Genomic DNA, 18,961 nt, shown 5'->3' with positions numbered 1-18,961 from the left:
TTGACCAGATTGCCCCCATTAAAATCGCATTAGCTGTCTTAATTTGGGTAAACCAACTGTTTATCGAGTATTGACATAAGAGAGGTCGGATTGCTCCAGTTTGCTTTGGCAATCTAATTTAAATCACCTAACGTCTCTTTGTGCATTTGTCTTCTTGGGCTTTTTCTCTCAGCTTCAGTGGACATGAAGCAGATGCTTCCTCTGAAGCTGTCCGGCAGAGAGGACAACGCCCTCAGGGCCAAACGGTCCATCAGCCCCCACCAGCAGCTCCCTCTGCCAGCTCCTCCTCAGTCCCACTCCCTGCATCACCACACAGGTAACAATCACAATCTCCTCATGTCTGTGTTTTCTGCTGCATTATTAATCCTTAGTTCTCAGACATAAACAAGGAGGCATGCGTTCTCACCTGGGCAAACCTGACCGCACCCGATAACATTCCTCCCTAATGCCTGCTTTCATGTTGGCCTCTCCCTCTGTAAACACCTATCAGTTTCATATGCTCCCCTTTGATTAATGGCCGGCTGTACAGCTGACACAGACATTTTAATCCTGTTCTCTCGCAACACGACCACCAATTTCATGTGATTGATTGCGATTTAGATTCATTTACCCATTGCAGACTAATCTTATATTTGTGCCATTTACACACTAATCCTTTGTTCTCTAATGACTTTTCTTTTTTTTGTGCCTGACAGATCAGCTGAGTCCTCCAGACAACACTGGACCAGATGCACAGCCCACCACCTCCATCACCTCCTCCCACCCTCAAAATGTACAGAAGCCCCCGTTGCCTTCTGCACAGTTCCATCCTCAGCCCTCCACACAGCCTCCTACCATTCCTCCCCACGCACAAGCTCCCACGTCACTTCAGCTGCAAGCCCACCTGCAGCCGCAGAACCTCAGTTCAAATGTTCCTGGGCTCAGCCACAGCGTCCCACCACCCTACACCATCACCATAGAAGATCTGAACAAGGAGGATGTTATATTTTTTTAATTTTCCGTCTTCCCCAAACAATCACCAAGTCACCAATCAACAACTTGACATTATGTTTTAGAAAATGTTTTTTTTTTAACACTGCTACTCCACATTTGCTTCTAATCTGCCAATAATATTTTATTTAATTTGTAGTTTTATATCTAATTTGATCACAAGTATGGGGAGATGACTTGTTGAAAAACAAAGGCATTGTAGCATTTTTATTAAAGAAAGAAAGAAAATGAAGTTTAATCAATCCAAAGACTAAAGCCACGAAAGCTGAATGGGATGTGACTGAAAGGAGCATCAAAGAAGAGGAACTGCTGGTTGTGTTTCCAGGGAGGAGTGCAGCGAGTCCAGTTTAGTGAGGCATGAACACTGCAGCGATGGACTCCTGGTCTTCACTGCACATTTCTGCTGGACCTGGAACAACGTGAAACAGCTCTGCTTGAAGCTCCATTTGCACATATAAATGCTCCATTCCAGGCTAAATGAAGGAACTTCTAATGAGAATAATTTGATTGTGCAGCTTCATTTCATTTTTATCGGTACTTGTCTTAATTATGCTCATTACAGAAAGCTTCAACTGTGGATTAGACTTGTAGTTTTGCAGCTAGTTGTACAAGCTGACTTTAATGATGATTTTTTTCTTTTTATTTATTTTGATCAAGTGACTGTTTGGCTTCTTATCTGTCTCTTAAACATTTTAAGGCATAGTCTGACTTTTACTATCAGCTGTGACTCTTAGCTTTTTAAATGGTGTGCAGCTAAACTGTTCCATAAAAGATCACATCTTTTGTTCGTGATGGGAGAAATCTGCAAAATTTGAGCGTGGACCTAAATTAAATTGCCTTCAGACTTTAATGTTTGAAAGCTTTTTACTTGGATTTCTAGTTAGACATACAGGAAAGTGGCTAAACGCGGCTGCAGTCGGTACTTTGCAGATGCAATGAAGGTCTTTATTGTCTCATCTGAGATGCATTTCCCAAAAGTGTCCCTTTAATGTCTTTCATCATCGTTTTAATCATTGTTTCCATGTTTTTGAAGCACTAGTGAGCATTCTGTACATTATGTATGTCACACAGTTCGGTTCGAATAACATTTACTTTGGGCTGCTTCAGTCTGCTGGTTGGAGGCCTTTCTCAAAACATAACAATCAGAAGTCCATCAGACAATAACAGCTGTGTATTGAGGATAGTTTGCAGTGGGGAAAAGTTGGACCACAAATTTAGAAAGAAATCAGAATGACGTACTGAGCAGTTCTGAAATCATATGAATGATGTATTTATACTATCTTTAGATATTAAGTGGAGATGCCAGAGCAGCATGCAGAACTGAAGCAGGTTAACATTTATAGACACACAGCTCAATCCAATGCTGTACTGTTTTTATAAATCCAATGAAAAATTAATGTGAATGACAGGTTGTTTTTAAAAGCTTGTTTCACTCGTCCAGAATTTGCTGATTTGTGAAGTTGTCAGGGTCCTTTTTTTTTTTCTTGGTCTATTTTTCAGATTATTTGTGATGATGTCGCTTTGAGTTAAGGATGAGGGCTCATTTTGGTATTTTTTGTTATTATCAACGACATAAAAACGTACGGACGGATGCAGGGGTTCTACAAATAGAATGACCATCATTTATTTCTTTTCAGAAGAAAAGGTAACACAGCTTTCTGTCCCTGTTTTCCCTTTGCATTGAAAAAATCCTATAAATCCTAAAGCAGTTGACCATTAAGATATTTTTGTCTCTTGAAGGAAAATATTGACAAATGCTTAAATCATAAGCCAGAGTGAAGCAGGTTGTGTGTATATTATGTATATTATTGTACATAGTGCAGGTGATGATTCGGGCATTATTCGCCCTCTTATACGTACAAAAAAGTCTCACGTGAATCATGATGTCAAAATGAAACGGAAACCCATTTGTTGATTTCTGTAAACATTTAAAGTACACACATTGGTGTGTGTATACAGTATGGTACCCAGTCATTGTAGAATCTGGGCAGTTTATGAATCATTTGTGTAAAAAACTGAAATCAAAAGTGTATGTTTAATCTTCTGATATGTGTTGATGTTGCTGCATTGACTGTGTTGCCTCTGGTTCAGTTCATGATGTAACGTTGCAGTTAAACCAGTTGGTCTGCTTGTTTCAGTGGGTTTAACCAAAGAAACATCCAGCTGACGCTGTGTCTTCCTCTTTGCTCCTGCATGAAGGATTAATGACCTTGCTGATTGTGTGGTCATCCACAAAGTGTTTTTACTTGTTCAAAAAACAAAAAGTCCTCCAGTAAGTATTCATAACAAGCATGTTTACAGAATATTGTCATCCACTCATATCTGGCATCTCTAAATCTGCTCAAAATTTTTGGTTATATTGTTTAACACACAGTTCTAGTGTGTAATCTAAACGGCCAAATGCTTTTCCAAAATTTGACAAAATAATTGAAGTTCAAAGCTCATTTTTCCAACTTTTACCCCACAATCTGCTTTTGCTAACTTATTCCAAAAACTTTAAAATTTAGATGACACCGTGACCACTCTTACAGCGGGACGCCATCAGATCTATTTCCATGACAGCTGAGGAAATTCCATCTGCTGAAGTGGGCCGTGTCTAATTGCTGAAAGCAGAACCTTCAGCGTAATTTTCCAGGGTCAGGAGAAAATTCATTGTAGAGTTTGAGTGCCGACAGACCACAGGAGAACTGGCGGAAGAAACACTTTAGTTTTGCACCAGAATGGTCATAACCTCAGCGGAGGTGGAGGTGGAGGCTGCCGCTCTTCTGATCAAATGAAGTCTTAATTGTTGTCATGAAATGCTTTGTGTATTTTACGCTTTTGTGTCATGCAGATCCTCTGTCATATCACTGTGTGCATGTGTGTGTACGTGTATTTGTGCATCTATGTGTGTGGAAACAAATTGAACTGCATTGTTTCCAGTCCCCAACCACCACACACACACACACACACACACACACACACACACACACACACACACACACACACACACACACACCTGTTGGACCTGTAACATGTAAATAATCATGAATATATTATGTTTCCTCGGCCAATTTTACACTAGTCACTTTGGATAGTAGCATACTTGAAGGGGAAAATGAATGTTAATGTTTATTATATTATTGTCTGTAAACATTTATTTACCGAGACTTGTCTGATGACATCTGTAGCACACAGCAAAACTGATGTTTCTACTTTTTTTTTTTTCACTTTGCCACATTAGAGACCTGTGAGCACAAACTGCTGCCTTAGAGAAATTTAGTAATAAAAAGCTTTGAAACTGTTTTGTCTGAATTTTATCACCGCGTGAGTTTTAAAAGAGTTGTTTTGGCGAATATTTGGACAGTTATTGTTTATGCCAAAAAGCAAGTCTGCAAACAATCGACATATAATTTTGCCTCATTATTGAGGTTTCTATTCACTGCTCATCAAAGTAATCCCGACCACCCATTTAGATGGCTGCCTACCCGTTTCTCAGTGTCTAGGAGGTGCAATAACAGTGTTATTGACCCCATGTTTAGACGAGCTAATAACAGCCTTCTCTCAGACAAAGCTCTATTTTCAGGCCTTGTGGTTGTGGCTGTTCAATCCCTCTGTAGACCTCACTAACAGCAGGACTGTTGGTTCCTGCCCTATTGTCATTCTGGCAGGGCAGACGCTACAATAGTGGCCAGTTTTTATTGTCTGCTGTCATTAGTGGCTTTCTTCTGTCTCCTCTCAACAATTATTTTTCCAGGCTGCTTCCCCCTGTCTTTGTTTCTGTCTCATTCCTTCCACTGTTCTGCCCATTTCATCTCTCCCTGTCGCTTCCCCTCTCGTCCGGTGTCTCTGATCCACCTCGACCCAACCGCTTCGCAGCTCGGAGGCGTTTTATGTAATGCAGTTCTGCAGGAAGCCCGGAGTCTTGGCTGCTGTTTTTCTGTGTCAGGCTGCTCTCACCGCAAAGTTGAACAAATAGACTCTCCACAGAGCCAGACATGCAGATAAACATCATAAAACACTGAAACAAATCTTAGTTTGATTAACTTTGTGTCAGCACGTTGTTTTGGATTTGCTTTTGTTCTTCCAGTTTCCACCTTTTACATCTGCTGTCTTCTAAATGAAGAAGAGTCTCGTTACTGCTAATCGATGTTTATGTTTATTGTGTTGCACAGCTAAAGTAAACAGGAAATAAGAAAAACATCCTAAGTTTCTTTGTGTGACCCATCAGTTTAATCTGTTCAGACCTTTGTGAGCTTCTCAGCCGTGTTGGATATCAGGTGTGTTTCTGAATCTATTTCCTCAGTATCCTCTCTTTCTGCTTTTGCAAGTGATGAAGTGAAGGAATGTTCTACATGACTGCTTATCTGAGTGTAGTTTTATTCCTCCTGGCTGACACAAACCTCTATTTGTCCTCTTTTCAAGCACCCCAGGTGATAGCAGGAAGATGGCCAACAGTAAAACATGTCTCTGCTTCAAAGTCAGCTTACATAACTTCCTTGGCACCCTGGAAATATTTTCTTTCTTTTTATAAAAAAGTATTTCAGGTTGTATGTTGCTCTTATCAGCAATATAAGAGCAGAAGAGTGATGGCCTGCAGCGTGCATCAGCTTGTATATTTAGTGCAGCAGTTCCTGCTGATATACAGATATTTCTCATGGGTTGTAAAAGTGAGATCTAAAAACTAGCTGTTATAGTTTTGGCTTGGATGAAAGAGTCATTGTTCCACCAACCTGTTCAACTGATCTCTTGTTGTACCCCAACAAAGGAAGTCCCTGTGTGGGGGCCCATGGTGAGAGCGCCTCCACAGAGAAAGATTAAGCCAGGTAGAGATCAGATGGAAGGCTATTGTTCTCTCACAAGAGACGCCTCAGGTGAATTGAAAAGATGGATTATAAAGGAAGTGTGCTTAGTGCTGACTCGCCCTTTGTGCTCACAGGATTTGCATTTTGCAGTCAGCTATGGCCCGGTGACTGTCCTGTTGGACTGGTTTTAGCCCCGTGTGCTGATTACACTGTATTGGAAAGCGATTAATGACCATCTTTGTGACAGATCCGCCTGTTCCAGAGAAAAGTAAACGCATATTCATATTATATCTGTTTGAGTCTTACTGACATACATCTTTCTGTTTATTGTCTTCCAGGTAAGTGATACTTGTGTAATTTATATTTATTTTATTTTTAGTGGTTAGAGTTCTTAGCAATGAAGGAAAAATAATCCACAGAGCCAAATTTAATATATGCAACACAAGTACAGAAACTGTATGTCTAAACTTTTTTGGTGCAATTAACTGTTAAATATTAATGTCACATTGATTTAAATAGAAATATAACTGCTTACTTTTCATGTTATATGCACAGTGTCAAATAATTTCAACACCTTTTGCTTGGAGGGGCATAAAATGCTCAAAATTCAATCTGCTGTTTGTACTTGTGTTGTTACTGTTTGCTAACTTTGTAGGGCAGAGTTCAGTAGATTATCACAGAATAAAGGCTGGAAACTAGGCAATGCTATTAACCTGGCTCCATCCACCTTTCCATCGAGAAAAATCTTGGATTAGCTTATTTCTTCATCTGTTGTTTAATTTGGTCAGAGTTAAAATCCTCTTAGGCCTTTCACCAACCTACTCTCAAGACAATAATTACATAAATCAAACCAACTAAAGAAGATAAGCACATGAAGTACAGCAGTTTGTATGTACCGGTATGTGGTATATTACTTTTTGGTGTTATTTTTATTTTTTTGTTTGTTTATGTACAGATGTAATAACATTTATTAATATGAAACAAAAATTCAATGTATGTATTTTTGTATGTAAATGTGTAGGTATATGTATGTGTGTATGTATGTATGTAGACACGTATATGTGTATGTATATAGGTACATTTATACTTATATAAATAATAATATTGAATGATATGTGTTTGAACAAAGGAAACTTATTAGTACTATATCATTAACTGACACCGAAGTGGTGGCATTTGGTTTGGGTTGCATTTTCTCCACACTTTGCTCTGTAATCCTCCAGCTGCTGGAGGCAAAATCTTGACTCATTTGGAAGAACATAATGCGTGTTGCTGCTAATCACGCAGCCAACTATATGATGTAAAAGACAACATGGTCCCCATGTCCCTTTCCTTTTTCTCCACAGTCCAGTTTTCACTCCCAGGTGCCATTGTGGGTGCACTTGGCTGTGATAATGGGTCACCATGGACACACTGACTGATCTGCAGCTATTCAAGCCCATATTCAGCTACTGCTGCCATGTACTGTGCAAGCACTAAAGTTCTCGTTTCTTTGTGCAAGGGTAGCTCTCATGTGGACACACCACAAAGGCCAGCACAAGGAGTGCTGTTGCCATGACTGTTGCCAGATCACCAGCAGTCCTTCCACGGACTGCTTTATTAACTGCGAACTGGGAACACTTTTGATCCATTTGTGCAGACATCACTTTGGCTCTCATGTATAATATATGTTCCTGGCGTCACCTGCTTGTTAGCTGTTTTAATGTTGTGGTTTATCGGTATGTATAAACCTCGGTCAGTTTTCCAGTCATTCAATCATCAGTAATGGCCCCTTTAACATTTTACAAGGTGGTGCAATCCTGCTGTCCACAACTTGAAGTGATTTGCATCTGTTTCAGGATACACTATTGTTCAAGTTTGTGCAGTGTGGGAGGTCTCCAGGGTGTTTCAAAGAATTAGAACGTACTTCACACACACACATACACACAAATGTACACTGCATTGCTAGCTAGAGTCAATTGCTAGTGGTGCCAAGGAAAATAGTCCTTTGGCAGCTTGAGTGGAAAGCTCTTTATGTCAGGAAACGTGGGTAATTTAAGTTGCAAAGTCTCACCCTCCCTGGAAAGACCCAGGAGCTTTGTGTAAAGTTTTTTTTTTTTTTAGCCATCATCAGAGTTGCTTTTTGAAGTCAGGGGAATATGTGTATTGGGAATCAGAAGTAGAAAAATGATAACATATACACCATAATAACAGGAACGCCTGAAGGAAACCCTAAAAGGAGGATAGTGACAGAAAATGGCTGTAAAGTGAGTGAATGGGAGCCAGGAGCAGCTCTGGAAGTAGATGCACTTCTGTTGATGGTGCACTTAAACGTCCATGCATTATCTCCAGGGGCTTTCTGTGAGGATTTGTCATCTCTTTCAAAGAATATAGCCTGTGGTGTTGCACTTTATGCCCATATGACCCTTTCAACATCATCAGAAACAGCTGAGTTTCTTCATCTGTCTGCATAATGTTGTCTGTCATCTTGCATTTATTTGAGGTTTTTGTTAAGTGTGTTGCAGTTTTGTTATCTCATTATTTCATAGAGAGGGAAAATCAGTAAAGTTGCCAAAACAGAAAGCAGATTTAAATCAAGCTTTTAGTGGACTAACAGGGATGAGAATAACTGCACAAAGCTTCCTCGGCACGTCCCTCTTTCATCTTGGAAGAGTGGAGCTCAGCAGTGCTCGTATTGCAAGTGTAGCTGTGCACTATGGGGGGGATCTAAACACAGCTTCTCTGATTTAGGAGCTGGAACAAGCGGTCGCCAGCCTCCCACCAGAGCTGGCAGGGTCGGATGGCTGTCTGGCTGCTGTTGAAGGGGTTGGAGGAGGAGCGAGTGAGTGGAGACAGGAAGACGCTGCCAAAGAACCAAAAGGCCACTAACTGCTGCAATGCCAAACACCAGAATAAGAAAGGGCTGAGTGGATTTGTTTGCCTGCATCCAGAATGTGAAAATCCGTTTATATAATCACTCGAAGGTGCTGCAGTTAAGCACAGACACTGAAGTCAAATGCATACTGGGGAAAGTCATCCTAAACGAGTTTCAACCAAGTATCCATTATGAATTATTATCATCAGCATGTATTCCAGCTGTTCAGAGCAGAAGCGAAATATGTGTAAAACTATCTCCAGAAATAACATATTAAGACGACCTCGTTTGCAAAGTTACAGTGTTTTAATCGTGAGTTTTTTTTCTCCCACATTGATTTGCTTTGCTTATCACCATGTAAAACATTTACATCATGTCTAACATGGAGCTGTTTGGTCACACATCAACCAAAGAATTTTCCTGTAGAAATGACCCCCCCTGTAAATGTAGAGTTACTTATTTATTATTCATAGAAGTTAAACTACATGTTTCATTGTTTTGTTTTGTTTTACGTGCAAATACAAGACGCAGAAGGCTGTGATTTAATTAGACACACATACACAAATATCACTGTCAGCTATGTGATTTAAAATATTAGGATGGGAGGTTTTTTTCTAGCTTTCAGAGTCAGAAATCTGATTTCATGGTGTTCTCCAGATGAATTTTTGGGAATTCGTAAACTCCAACTTCTGAGTTTAAAACCATTAAGAACCTGAACGGTTACAGTTTTAGTCCACCACTTTACATGCCGGTGTGGACCAGGACTCATCTGGACTGATTTGTGATGTTGAAAAGTCCAGACAAAGCAGCAGTGTACAATGCTGGAAAAAACAAACAAACAAACAAACAAAAACCCCAAAACAAATTATAATCATGTTGTTGTTCAAATCATTTGGGACCTAAGTCGTAATATCAGTAGATTGAGATTTCATAACAGTAGTTACTAGTTCTGATCATTCACTTTGTGAAATTACCTGCAGTAATTCATGAGACAAGAACTGACCAAATTCTCTTAAGTTGCAAGAAGCGGAGTTGTTTTATTTTTCATTTCCCTTCAGCATAGGAAACATTGGAGCAACTGATATTAGAGAAAAAGTATAATCGTGATTCGAACATTGTCCACAATCTTTTGTTGCCACACTTTTCATTAATTTTCATATAGTCACATTTGCTGGGATTTCTGTTGAAAAAAGGGAGGAATCAGCAAAAATACAAGCTTTACTTCTAAAAAAAGTTTGGATGTTTTTCTTATCTTTTCTTTTCTTTTCTTTTTTTAAAAATCTTTTTTGTATCTTTAAAAAAAAAAAACTAATAAAAAAAAAACCGAATGAATAAAAACAAGCCTTCCAGACCTTTTGTATTGTTCATTCATTCCTACATTGCGGAGAAGCTGGAGCCTATCCCAGCAGTCTTTTGGGCAAAAGGCAGGGTACACCCTGGACAGCTCGCCAGTCCATCACAGGGCTTTTTGTATTATATACAGGAAATTTTAAACAAATCTACATTTCTAACCAAGCATCCCACTCTAAAACTTGTCCTCACAAGCATATGTTCTCTTCTGACTGAAGTTAAACCGTCCAGCCAACACCTCTGATCTCTGTTCACAGTTTAGGGCTGACATTCAGGTGCTGCACTTGTCATCACTTCTGGATTAAATGTACGAAGCAGAGCATGAAACTGTTAAGCAAATCAAATCACTCATGAGGGTGCATGTGCATACACACAGCGAAGTGTAAACAGTGTAAACCCAAACACACATAATTCACGTTTTCTCTTTTTTTTTTTTTTAAACCATGGATCTTATTTCAGTCCATTAACATGTTGAGATTCCTGGCAGAGGGTTGAGACGTATTAAGTAGGATAAAAAGATAATGTGACATTAGCTCCAATGAGAGCGCTTTCATCTACTGTAACAGCACCAAAACCTGTTCCACCACAAAAGGAAGCCAGCTACTCTAAACGAGCAGAAAAACTTTTTCTCTTTCCTTCCTTCCTTCCTTCCTTCCTTAGTTTCTATATATCTTTTTATTATCCTCCCATCAGGTCTTAGTGAATCAGAGCAGAGCGGTGAACATGACTAAAAACTCTCTTTCAGTTCAGTTACAACCCTGAATGATCCACCCAGCAGAAAGTAGCTTTTCAGAACAGTCAAGTCATAAAATATTCAGTGTTTTGCTCCTGCTTGCAGTGACCAACCTGTTCTGAACCTGAGCTGGAACTCATTTTTGTGTATCAGAAGCAGACTGAGTGGCCCAGGGGAATCTAAGGAATCTGAGATGAGATGCTGGTCACGATGCGTCCACATGGCACCGTCTCTTTCAATCAGAGCTACTTGTTTGCCCCTTGATGTCTGTGTGCTTGCGTGAGTGGGAGCGTGTGTGTTAATACAGCGTGTGTCTGCTTCATTAGTTTTGTATAAGCCTCTGCGCTGTGCTCTGAATGAGGAGGGAGGATGACACATGTCAGCCCCAGACACAGACAGATGCTGCTGACATGTCCGAGTATCTCTCTATTGTATTATTCATCCTCGGTGTCACATCTCATCCGCAGTGGTCAACTGAGCACAGCTCAACAGAAGTGGTCGCCTCAAACACACACACACACACACACACACACACACACACACACACAGACACACTCAAGCATGTGGCTTATTTTCATAATTCTGTTTGGTGTGACTTTCTGCAGAACTGTAAATGTAAGAGGGCGCTTTACATCTGCCAAGCTCCATCTCTCAGGCTGCAGAGGATGCGTTTGAACTTTTTCTTTTCTATAACAGAGAAGAGGTTTTTGATTGGAGAAGCAAGATGGTTTTATAGTTTGTGTGTGTGTGTGTGTCAGAGAGGAGACATGTGTGTCACCTCAGGCAACATATCAACCCTCCTCCCTCCCCATGCCATCTCACCCTCTAGCAAACCCCCTTTTTATGCCTCGCTTCAACCCAACTGGGAGTTAGTCTCTGTTTTATTAATGAGAGTCAGAGGAAGTAGCAATTACATTTGAAAAAAAAAAAAAAACTCTTTCCATGCAAAGAACAAAGAGCTTTGTGACGTCCTTATCATAAAGACAAAGAGAAATGCATCGTTTTGTACCACATGAATCCAAGTATGCCAGGCTCGCCTGGAATGTCCGCTGGCTCGTCTCTCCTCAGCCCACATTTTTGCTCATCATGCATGGTCAACCCTCACAGTCTTTGTGTGCTTTTTTTCTGTGAATAAAACCATCCTCGTGTTGACTTTGTGACGTGACGACGGTACATCACAATGGGGCCTTCTGCAAATGGAAGCACATTTTTCAGATGGGTCTCCCACCTTTGTTTGCACGGGACAGGAGAAATATGTTAGAAATGTCATTCTTTGGGACAGAATTACAGTAAAACAGCAGATAAATGCTAAAATATACATGGAATAATATTGGGATAGTTGGTTGACCATCTTTCCATGGGCTCAGGGATGGACAATGCAATTTGCAAGCTGAACATGGAACACTGGACGAGTTCTTTACCCTGTGAAGGACACCCTGAGGCATGTGGGAGTTTTCTCTGTGGTTTACGACTGTACTCATAAGTTCTGTCCTGGTGGTGGTCCACTGCTCTGAGCTGAGGTTTTATTACCACCCGTGCTAAAGTCTAGTTAAGTAAGTCAGGCCAGTTCCCACAGCATGTTGGACTCCATCTAGGCTGTCCTTTGTCACCAGTTCAGTTAATAACTCTTGTAGACAGATCTTCAAAAGGGCAGCAAAGATACGGTGCCCAGTTTAGTCAGCTAATGTTTTTTTTTTTATGTGGCCCTACTGGCTTTCACTGAGAAATCTCCCATGCTTTGCGAGTTAAGTGCAGATTATTAGTCTCACATCATGGAAATGAATTAAAGTCTCAAGTGGAGAATTCACAGTATGAGAAGATTTGTGAGTGAGAATAAAAATGGAGGTTGCTACACATGATTGTTGCTGTGAAAGCTCCAGCTAATTTTACGTGGTTTAAAATAAAACAAAATTAGGCTTCAATTAAGAGTTTAGTCCTAAAATGAAAATGTCTAATTTCCCACTCTTTATAAACTCTTGTAAACAAATTTCTTTTGTTACCATTTTATTAAATTGCTATTTGACAAAACGGAAGAAATCTGCAGAATATTGGTTTTCTCAATAAAAAATAAACTTCAGTGCAAAACGAAATGGACAGAGCAGAGCTCATCAAAGGCCTGAATCCTCAATGATCAACTTTCTTATGGTTAAATGCATGGTGCCACTGCCAGAACCAGAACGCTCCCCTCCTCATCTCTCCTCTGCAGCTGCTGGGTAATTATTCTATTGTATAAACAGCTATTTCAGTGTCTGAATCTTGGCAAGTCTGAAAGTGCCCTTCTGTCACAGAGCTCCTGTTTCTCTCCTCCCGCCTGTCAAAGCCACAGGTCCTCGCTGCAAACACACTCAGAAATAGAGGTAGTGAAATTAATCTGGTGGAAAGGAACAAAGGGAGGAAGTCTGTAGGAACATACAGAGACTGCACCTTTGCATCAAGCTGTTATTATGCATCTTGTTAGATTATAAATTGTGTGTATGTGTTTTAATGATTAGGATTTCTGTTTTGCCTTCCAGTTTGGTGAAATTAGGCTACAAAGGCAGAAAAACATTTGATGAAAAAAAAAAAAAAAAAAAAAAAAGATTGTGGGACGTGTGCTCCACATGAGACTCTCCATGTCTCTACTGGGAAATATAACTCTAACGACAGGTCTGAAGAATTGTGAATGTGTAATATAAGTTTATTTAAATGACAAGATGAAGGAAATGATCATTTCATCATATTACTTTCTTTTTAGGTTATCATGTTGCTCAGCATATTCATAATCTTGCATGATAAAAGGTAATGCCAGAACATGTTATATCACAGTATCTGACTGCACTCAACTGTGACAGAAAATTACATTCCATACACATAACTCAATGTCTGTAGCTCAGCTAGCGTATACACACTCAATACACCGGCTTCAGGTCTCTCTCTGCTTACTGTGCATGTTGACCTGTCAGCTCCTGAGAGCCCCCTGCACACACACACACACACACACACACACACACACACACACACACACACACACACACACACACAAAGACAATCTCCTGCTCAGACGGCTGAGACGAGACAACCCCTGCCTTCGCTCCAGTGGTTAGACTGTCTGACTGGCTGGCTGGCTGTCTCGCACTCTGTTTACTCCTCATTCGCTTAACCAGTCAGCTCTGAAACCTAAGAGCTGTTGCCAACTGAGATGCCCACAGTCAGGGGTGGAATGGGGTGGGAGTGGGGGAAGGGGAAGGGGGGTGCTTGCGGGGGGGAGGTAGCATGAGGATGTAGAGTCAGCTTTAACAACAAACAGCAGCAGCAAAAATAAGAAAAGGGTCAACACTGTTTTGTAAAGATTCATATGTATCTTATGAGGCATTTTTCTTGTCATTGGCTGCGTTTTCTTGTCAATCTCTGCGTTTTTCTTGTTATTCCAGCCCAGAAAGAAGAAAAAAAAGAACAGAAATCACGAGAGAGGCAAAAGATGGAGAATATTCCAGAGGAAGATTGACATTTGCTTACACAGCGTTGCAGCAGGGGAGACTTATATAAGAGTGAAGGCTCTTCTCAGATGGACTGCAATTTTTATGATGAGGCTCCTGCTGGTGTTTTCATCTCTCTCTCTCACACACACATACTTTGCATTCACATTCATAAGATCTGTTCTGTCAAGATACACAAACAAAGGGATATGTCTTTAAAAAAAAAAAAAAAAAGAAGCCTCTTTACAGTGTCATGACAATATTTGGGCACTTTGACAAAATAAGTATGTTGAAGACAGACTCTTTCCAAACTACACAGACATGAAAGTAAACTTATGAATTTAATGTTTTTGTAAAAATATTTTATTTATGTTTTTCACAGTTTAAATTTATAAATTAGGAAATGACTTGAAGCAAAAGTTTAGGCACCCTGCCGTCTTTGTAACACCCTTTCTAGAGCTGCAGAGAAGGTTTCAGATTTAATGTGGGCGTTTTCATTCATTCTCTTGGAGCATCTTTTGTGTTGCATTCTTCTGAAGTCTAGCCACAGATTTTTTTATTATGTTTCAAAAATCCCAAGACTTGAGATGATAATAAATGTGGAATCTTTTTGTGTTTGGGATCTTTCGCTTTGTGTCGAAGGTGTTCTCTTCTCACAGATTTCTCAGCTTCTTTTCTGTAGATGGTGTCATGTTTACTTTCAGAATGAGCTTGTAAACCATAATTAATGATCAATTTACTAAATTACCAAGGTTGGGACTGATAAACTTCTATTCTATTCTATTCTATTCTATTCTATTCTATTCTATTCTATTCTATTAATACACATTGGCTTGAAAGTTAGAGAGACTTTCTTTACATAGTTTTACTTTCTCTTTCTTCCAAACATGCTGCACTTCAATGGCTCACATTTTTCAACTTGTGATGCTGAATTTTGTGCTGATGACTCTGGAGAGGTTTTCTTTCCTTGAGGTCATACAGTTTTTGTGCAGATGTCTTTGCGTCTCCAGCAGAATCTGCTGAATCTTCCAGATAATTTTCGTTTCTCAGCTGAAAATAGGTTTAATTTTTTTAAAATTATTATTGTAGTCATACAGGAAGCTTTTTTGAATATTTTCTTTGTCTTCTAGACCTCGTTCTGACCTCCAGTTAGTTGTAATTTATTTATTGCAACACAACTCAGAAAACCCCCACTTCAAAATGCTTTGCTGTCCTCTTTTCATTTTTTGAGTCACTGGCTGAAGGACAAAATCTGATGAGTCAGAACATGTGCTTGAAACAGATGCTCAAAATGAGGAAATGATGGCCTAGGACCTCTGATCCTTCATGCTTCATTCTTTTCTTTTAGTTTACTCCTCTCTCTCTCTCTCTCTCTCTCTCTATGTGTATATATATATATATATATATATATATATATATATATATAGAGAGAGAGAGAGAGAGAGAGAGAGAGAGAGAGAGAGAGAGAGAGAGAGATAATTATTTTTTTTTTTTTTTTACATTAACCAACTTTTTCCACTTTCCTGTGTACAGTGAGTGAGTGCAGCTGAAGCCTGAGCCAGTTACTATGGTAACATACTCTGTGAGACTAACCTGCTCGCTGGCAGGTTTAGACCCAGAGTTAATCCTCTTTAGCTGCACATTCAGATTGAACTAAATTGCTGGGGTGTCCTTTTCTTTAAAGACAAGTCAACATCACGGCACAAAATATTTGCAGGAATCTTGGTGTAAGGGGATGATCATGTTTCTTTTAGATATTTCATCATTGTCAGATGATTGTCTGTTTGAGCACGTTTGTTTTACCATTTAGTCTTTTATTTATCTGAATAATGATCACAGGCCTAATTTAATATTCCACAAATTCATCTCATGTCGCATGTATGAGTATCACACTGCATTATTTTTGGAAGTGGCAGTTTTCTGTGCAGTATTGGTGATGTAAAGCACATTTCCAAGGCAACCGTTTGTCAATGCATGAGAAATTTAATGTTTAAGATGCAGCAGATGGAATATTTGTCAGGAACTCCATATGTAATAATTACTTGTAATTGATCAGTGTCAAATACAGAGAAAAAACCCAATAGTTTTACGTCCTTATTTCCTCTAAGTGGGGTATGCAAATTTAGGATTTCACCATCGTCAAATTCAAAATAATTTTACAATATTTATTTATAAATCCCTTTTCATGCAAAATGCCACAAAAAAAGAAAAGTTTATTGGCTACAGCGTGACATTTGATAGTCAGCTTGTGCCACAACTTGCCCTTCAACTGATGTTCAAACAGTTGAGGCTAGTTCTACAACTATGCTTTATTATGTAGTTTCAAGGTAACAAAAGTACATTTCCAGAGTACAACATGTACACTCATCTTGGCTACACACTACCAGTCAAAAGTTTGGACACACTTTTCCCATTAAATCCAGTGGAAAGTGTGTCCAAACTTTTAACTGGTAGTGTATTACTGCCATGGCACCACTTACATCCTTGTTGTTCACATTTTAGTCTGTTGAAGTACTAAGTATACTTTTTAGTACACTGCAAGGACGTAGTTTGTAGTACATGTGCTATACTTATGCTCAAGCAGACTTGTTACTTAATGAAATAAACTTGCACTATTTTACTTTGTGCTCAGCGAAGCACAAGTCAATGACTTGACCTCATTCTGCACTTGGATCAAGATATACTGAGTATGACTATTTTATGGCACAAGGTCCTGAACCACCAAACTTAGAACTTGTTAAAGCCCATTTCAGAAACAGGCCACAGATCAGCAGATTTACCAAAGTGTGTTTCTGCTAGTGAAGTGTTTGTGTTTGATCAGATATGAAGTGACCAGAAGGTTCATATTGATCCTTTCTGCACGGTGGGGATTTCTTTGCCAGCTCTTAGAGGCAACCTTCAGACCCTCTGGGGAAGGCGAGAGAAGGTCGATATTTGCATCATCAGAGAGTCGTGTCCCTGCCCAAGGCAAGCAGAAGGGCTCGGCAGGGGGTCTCAGGCCAGCAGACACACGCCGATATTTGGGTGGAGAGGTGAGAGCAGCGTCCGTGTTTGTTCCACCTCACTGCTTCCTTTCTTACAGATTCACCAGAAGCAGTACAGCTCATTCCCCACTTTACACATACATGACCTCAAACACATATGCATGTGAAGCACATAAAATTCCTTGCACACACACACGCACACACGCACACACACACACACACACACACACACACACACACACACACACACACACACACACACACACACACAAAGACATTGCAACCTCCAATCCAGATCCAGATTGTTATGGCAGTTTGGCCACCCCACTCCTTTTTTGTTGTTGTTGTTTTGGCTGCTTCTGAGGTTCTTTTGTCTTTGTCCGACTTCAAAAGTCTATTTATTCGCTGTGGTTTAATTGTGTTGTGGGCATGATCTATTTGAAATCACTTGGTTTGCACATTTTGCATCACAATGGGAGCCACTGAATGACCAGCTCATCCTGCAGGCTGGTGCCAGGTCTTCCTTTCAGACATGGTTGTTTCATCTTTTTATGCTTGTCTGCATTGCGTTTAAAATCCATAAATTAACCTTTTGATGAATCCCTGTAAGCGTACTAGCACAATGCTTGAGTGGACAGAGCCCGTTACTGGCATGATGTCATAGCTGCAGAGGGAAATTTTTTTTTTAGAGCCGCCTTTTGTTGACATCCAATTAACGGCGCACTTTGAGCTTTTCCGGCTGCCTTTGAAAAGATTTAACAATGCTTTTGCATTGTGTCACGTGCTTCATGGCGACCCCGAAGGCTATATGTAATTTATAATACAAATCATTTTATTTAAACGTATGTTAGTTGATGCACTTGGAGCCCAAAGTCATTTGAAAGCCACATTTTAGACTTACCAAGAGTGTTTATTCCCACATTTCCATGTTCATGCCATGAGAAGAAATGTTCATTTGCATTGAAAATAAGTTAGAAAGCAACTGGCAGGCAAATTATGAAGCACTGATTTGGCTGATTCTCTGGTGTCTTGCAGCTCTTTTTGTTCTTTTTTTTCTCCCCTCCTCCCTATTTGACACACAAAGATCTACTGACATCTCTTCATCCATCTTCCTCACACATCATCGAGGCAGTTCATTTCACCTCCATGCAGGCAGAGATGAAGGAAAATGGAAGCAAAAACTGATGAAGGATGGAAGTGATCCACAGTTTTGATTCGAGTCAATATGAATTCTCATTCCTGCCAACATGATGTAACATTAACTTATCTTATGTCATCTTAAAGAAGTTATAACCTGGTCTTTTCATGACAATGACATAACTCTTAGAACTTGTCTCAGTAGTATGGAAATAGAGGGGTTTTTCTAAATTAAGTTTTCATCCTGGTCATGGAGTTCTGCTTCCATAACAAAGCGAGTCACGCTTAACAGTTTACTTTTGCGCTTACGTTTCAAAGATCAGTAAGGAACGTGACACCTCAACAGTCTTCTTATGCCTTCAGTTCTTGTTTCTCACCTTTAAATAAACACCATACACTGTTTGAATGCAAAAACAAGTTTAATAGTGAATATTACATTTATCTAAGGGGTTTATTTATATTGATTAGGGTTAAGGATCACACATCAACCCTCTCTTATCAAGCTTTTGAAGCCGTCTGCAGGTGCTGAAGTTCACATCTCTGATAACCAAAAGAACAGTTTGCTTCGAAATGTGTTGAAAAAATAAGATTATGAAAGTTTCTGACAAGTCATGATGTCAGATTTCTACAGCAGCTTCCCAAACATCTTCTAACTTTGAGCCTGCAGGCAGAAC

General features: G+C 39.7%; 1 protein-coding gene across 1 annotated transcript in view; it reads left to right on the top strand.

Moving 5' to 3' along the window:
* Nucleotides 1-1,616, top strand: part of arhgef18b (rho/rac guanine nucleotide exchange factor (GEF) 18b) — a gene marked incomplete at its 5' end in the record, with an annotated part of 44,815 nt that extends 43,199 nt beyond the window's left edge. Inside the window, 2 exons of the mRNA XM_079245746.1 lie at nucleotides 173-316; nucleotides 696-1,616. Of these exons, the coding sequence (XP_079101872.1) occupies nucleotides 173-316; nucleotides 696-994 (443 nt within the window). The 3' untranslated portion in view covers nucleotides 995-1,616. The remainder of the gene's footprint in view (nucleotides 1-172; nucleotides 317-695) is intronic.
* Nucleotides 1,617-18,961: the final 17,345 nt, after the last annotated feature.

This window comes from Telmatherina bonti, assembly GCF_933228915.1.
Source record: "Telmatherina bonti genome assembly, chromosome: 8".
Taxonomy (NCBI): Eukaryota; Metazoa; Chordata; class Actinopteri; order Atheriniformes; family Telmatherinidae; genus Telmatherina; species Telmatherina bonti.
Note: the sequence above shows the minus strand (reverse complement) of the source record. Positions and strands in the feature narration are given on the sequence as shown.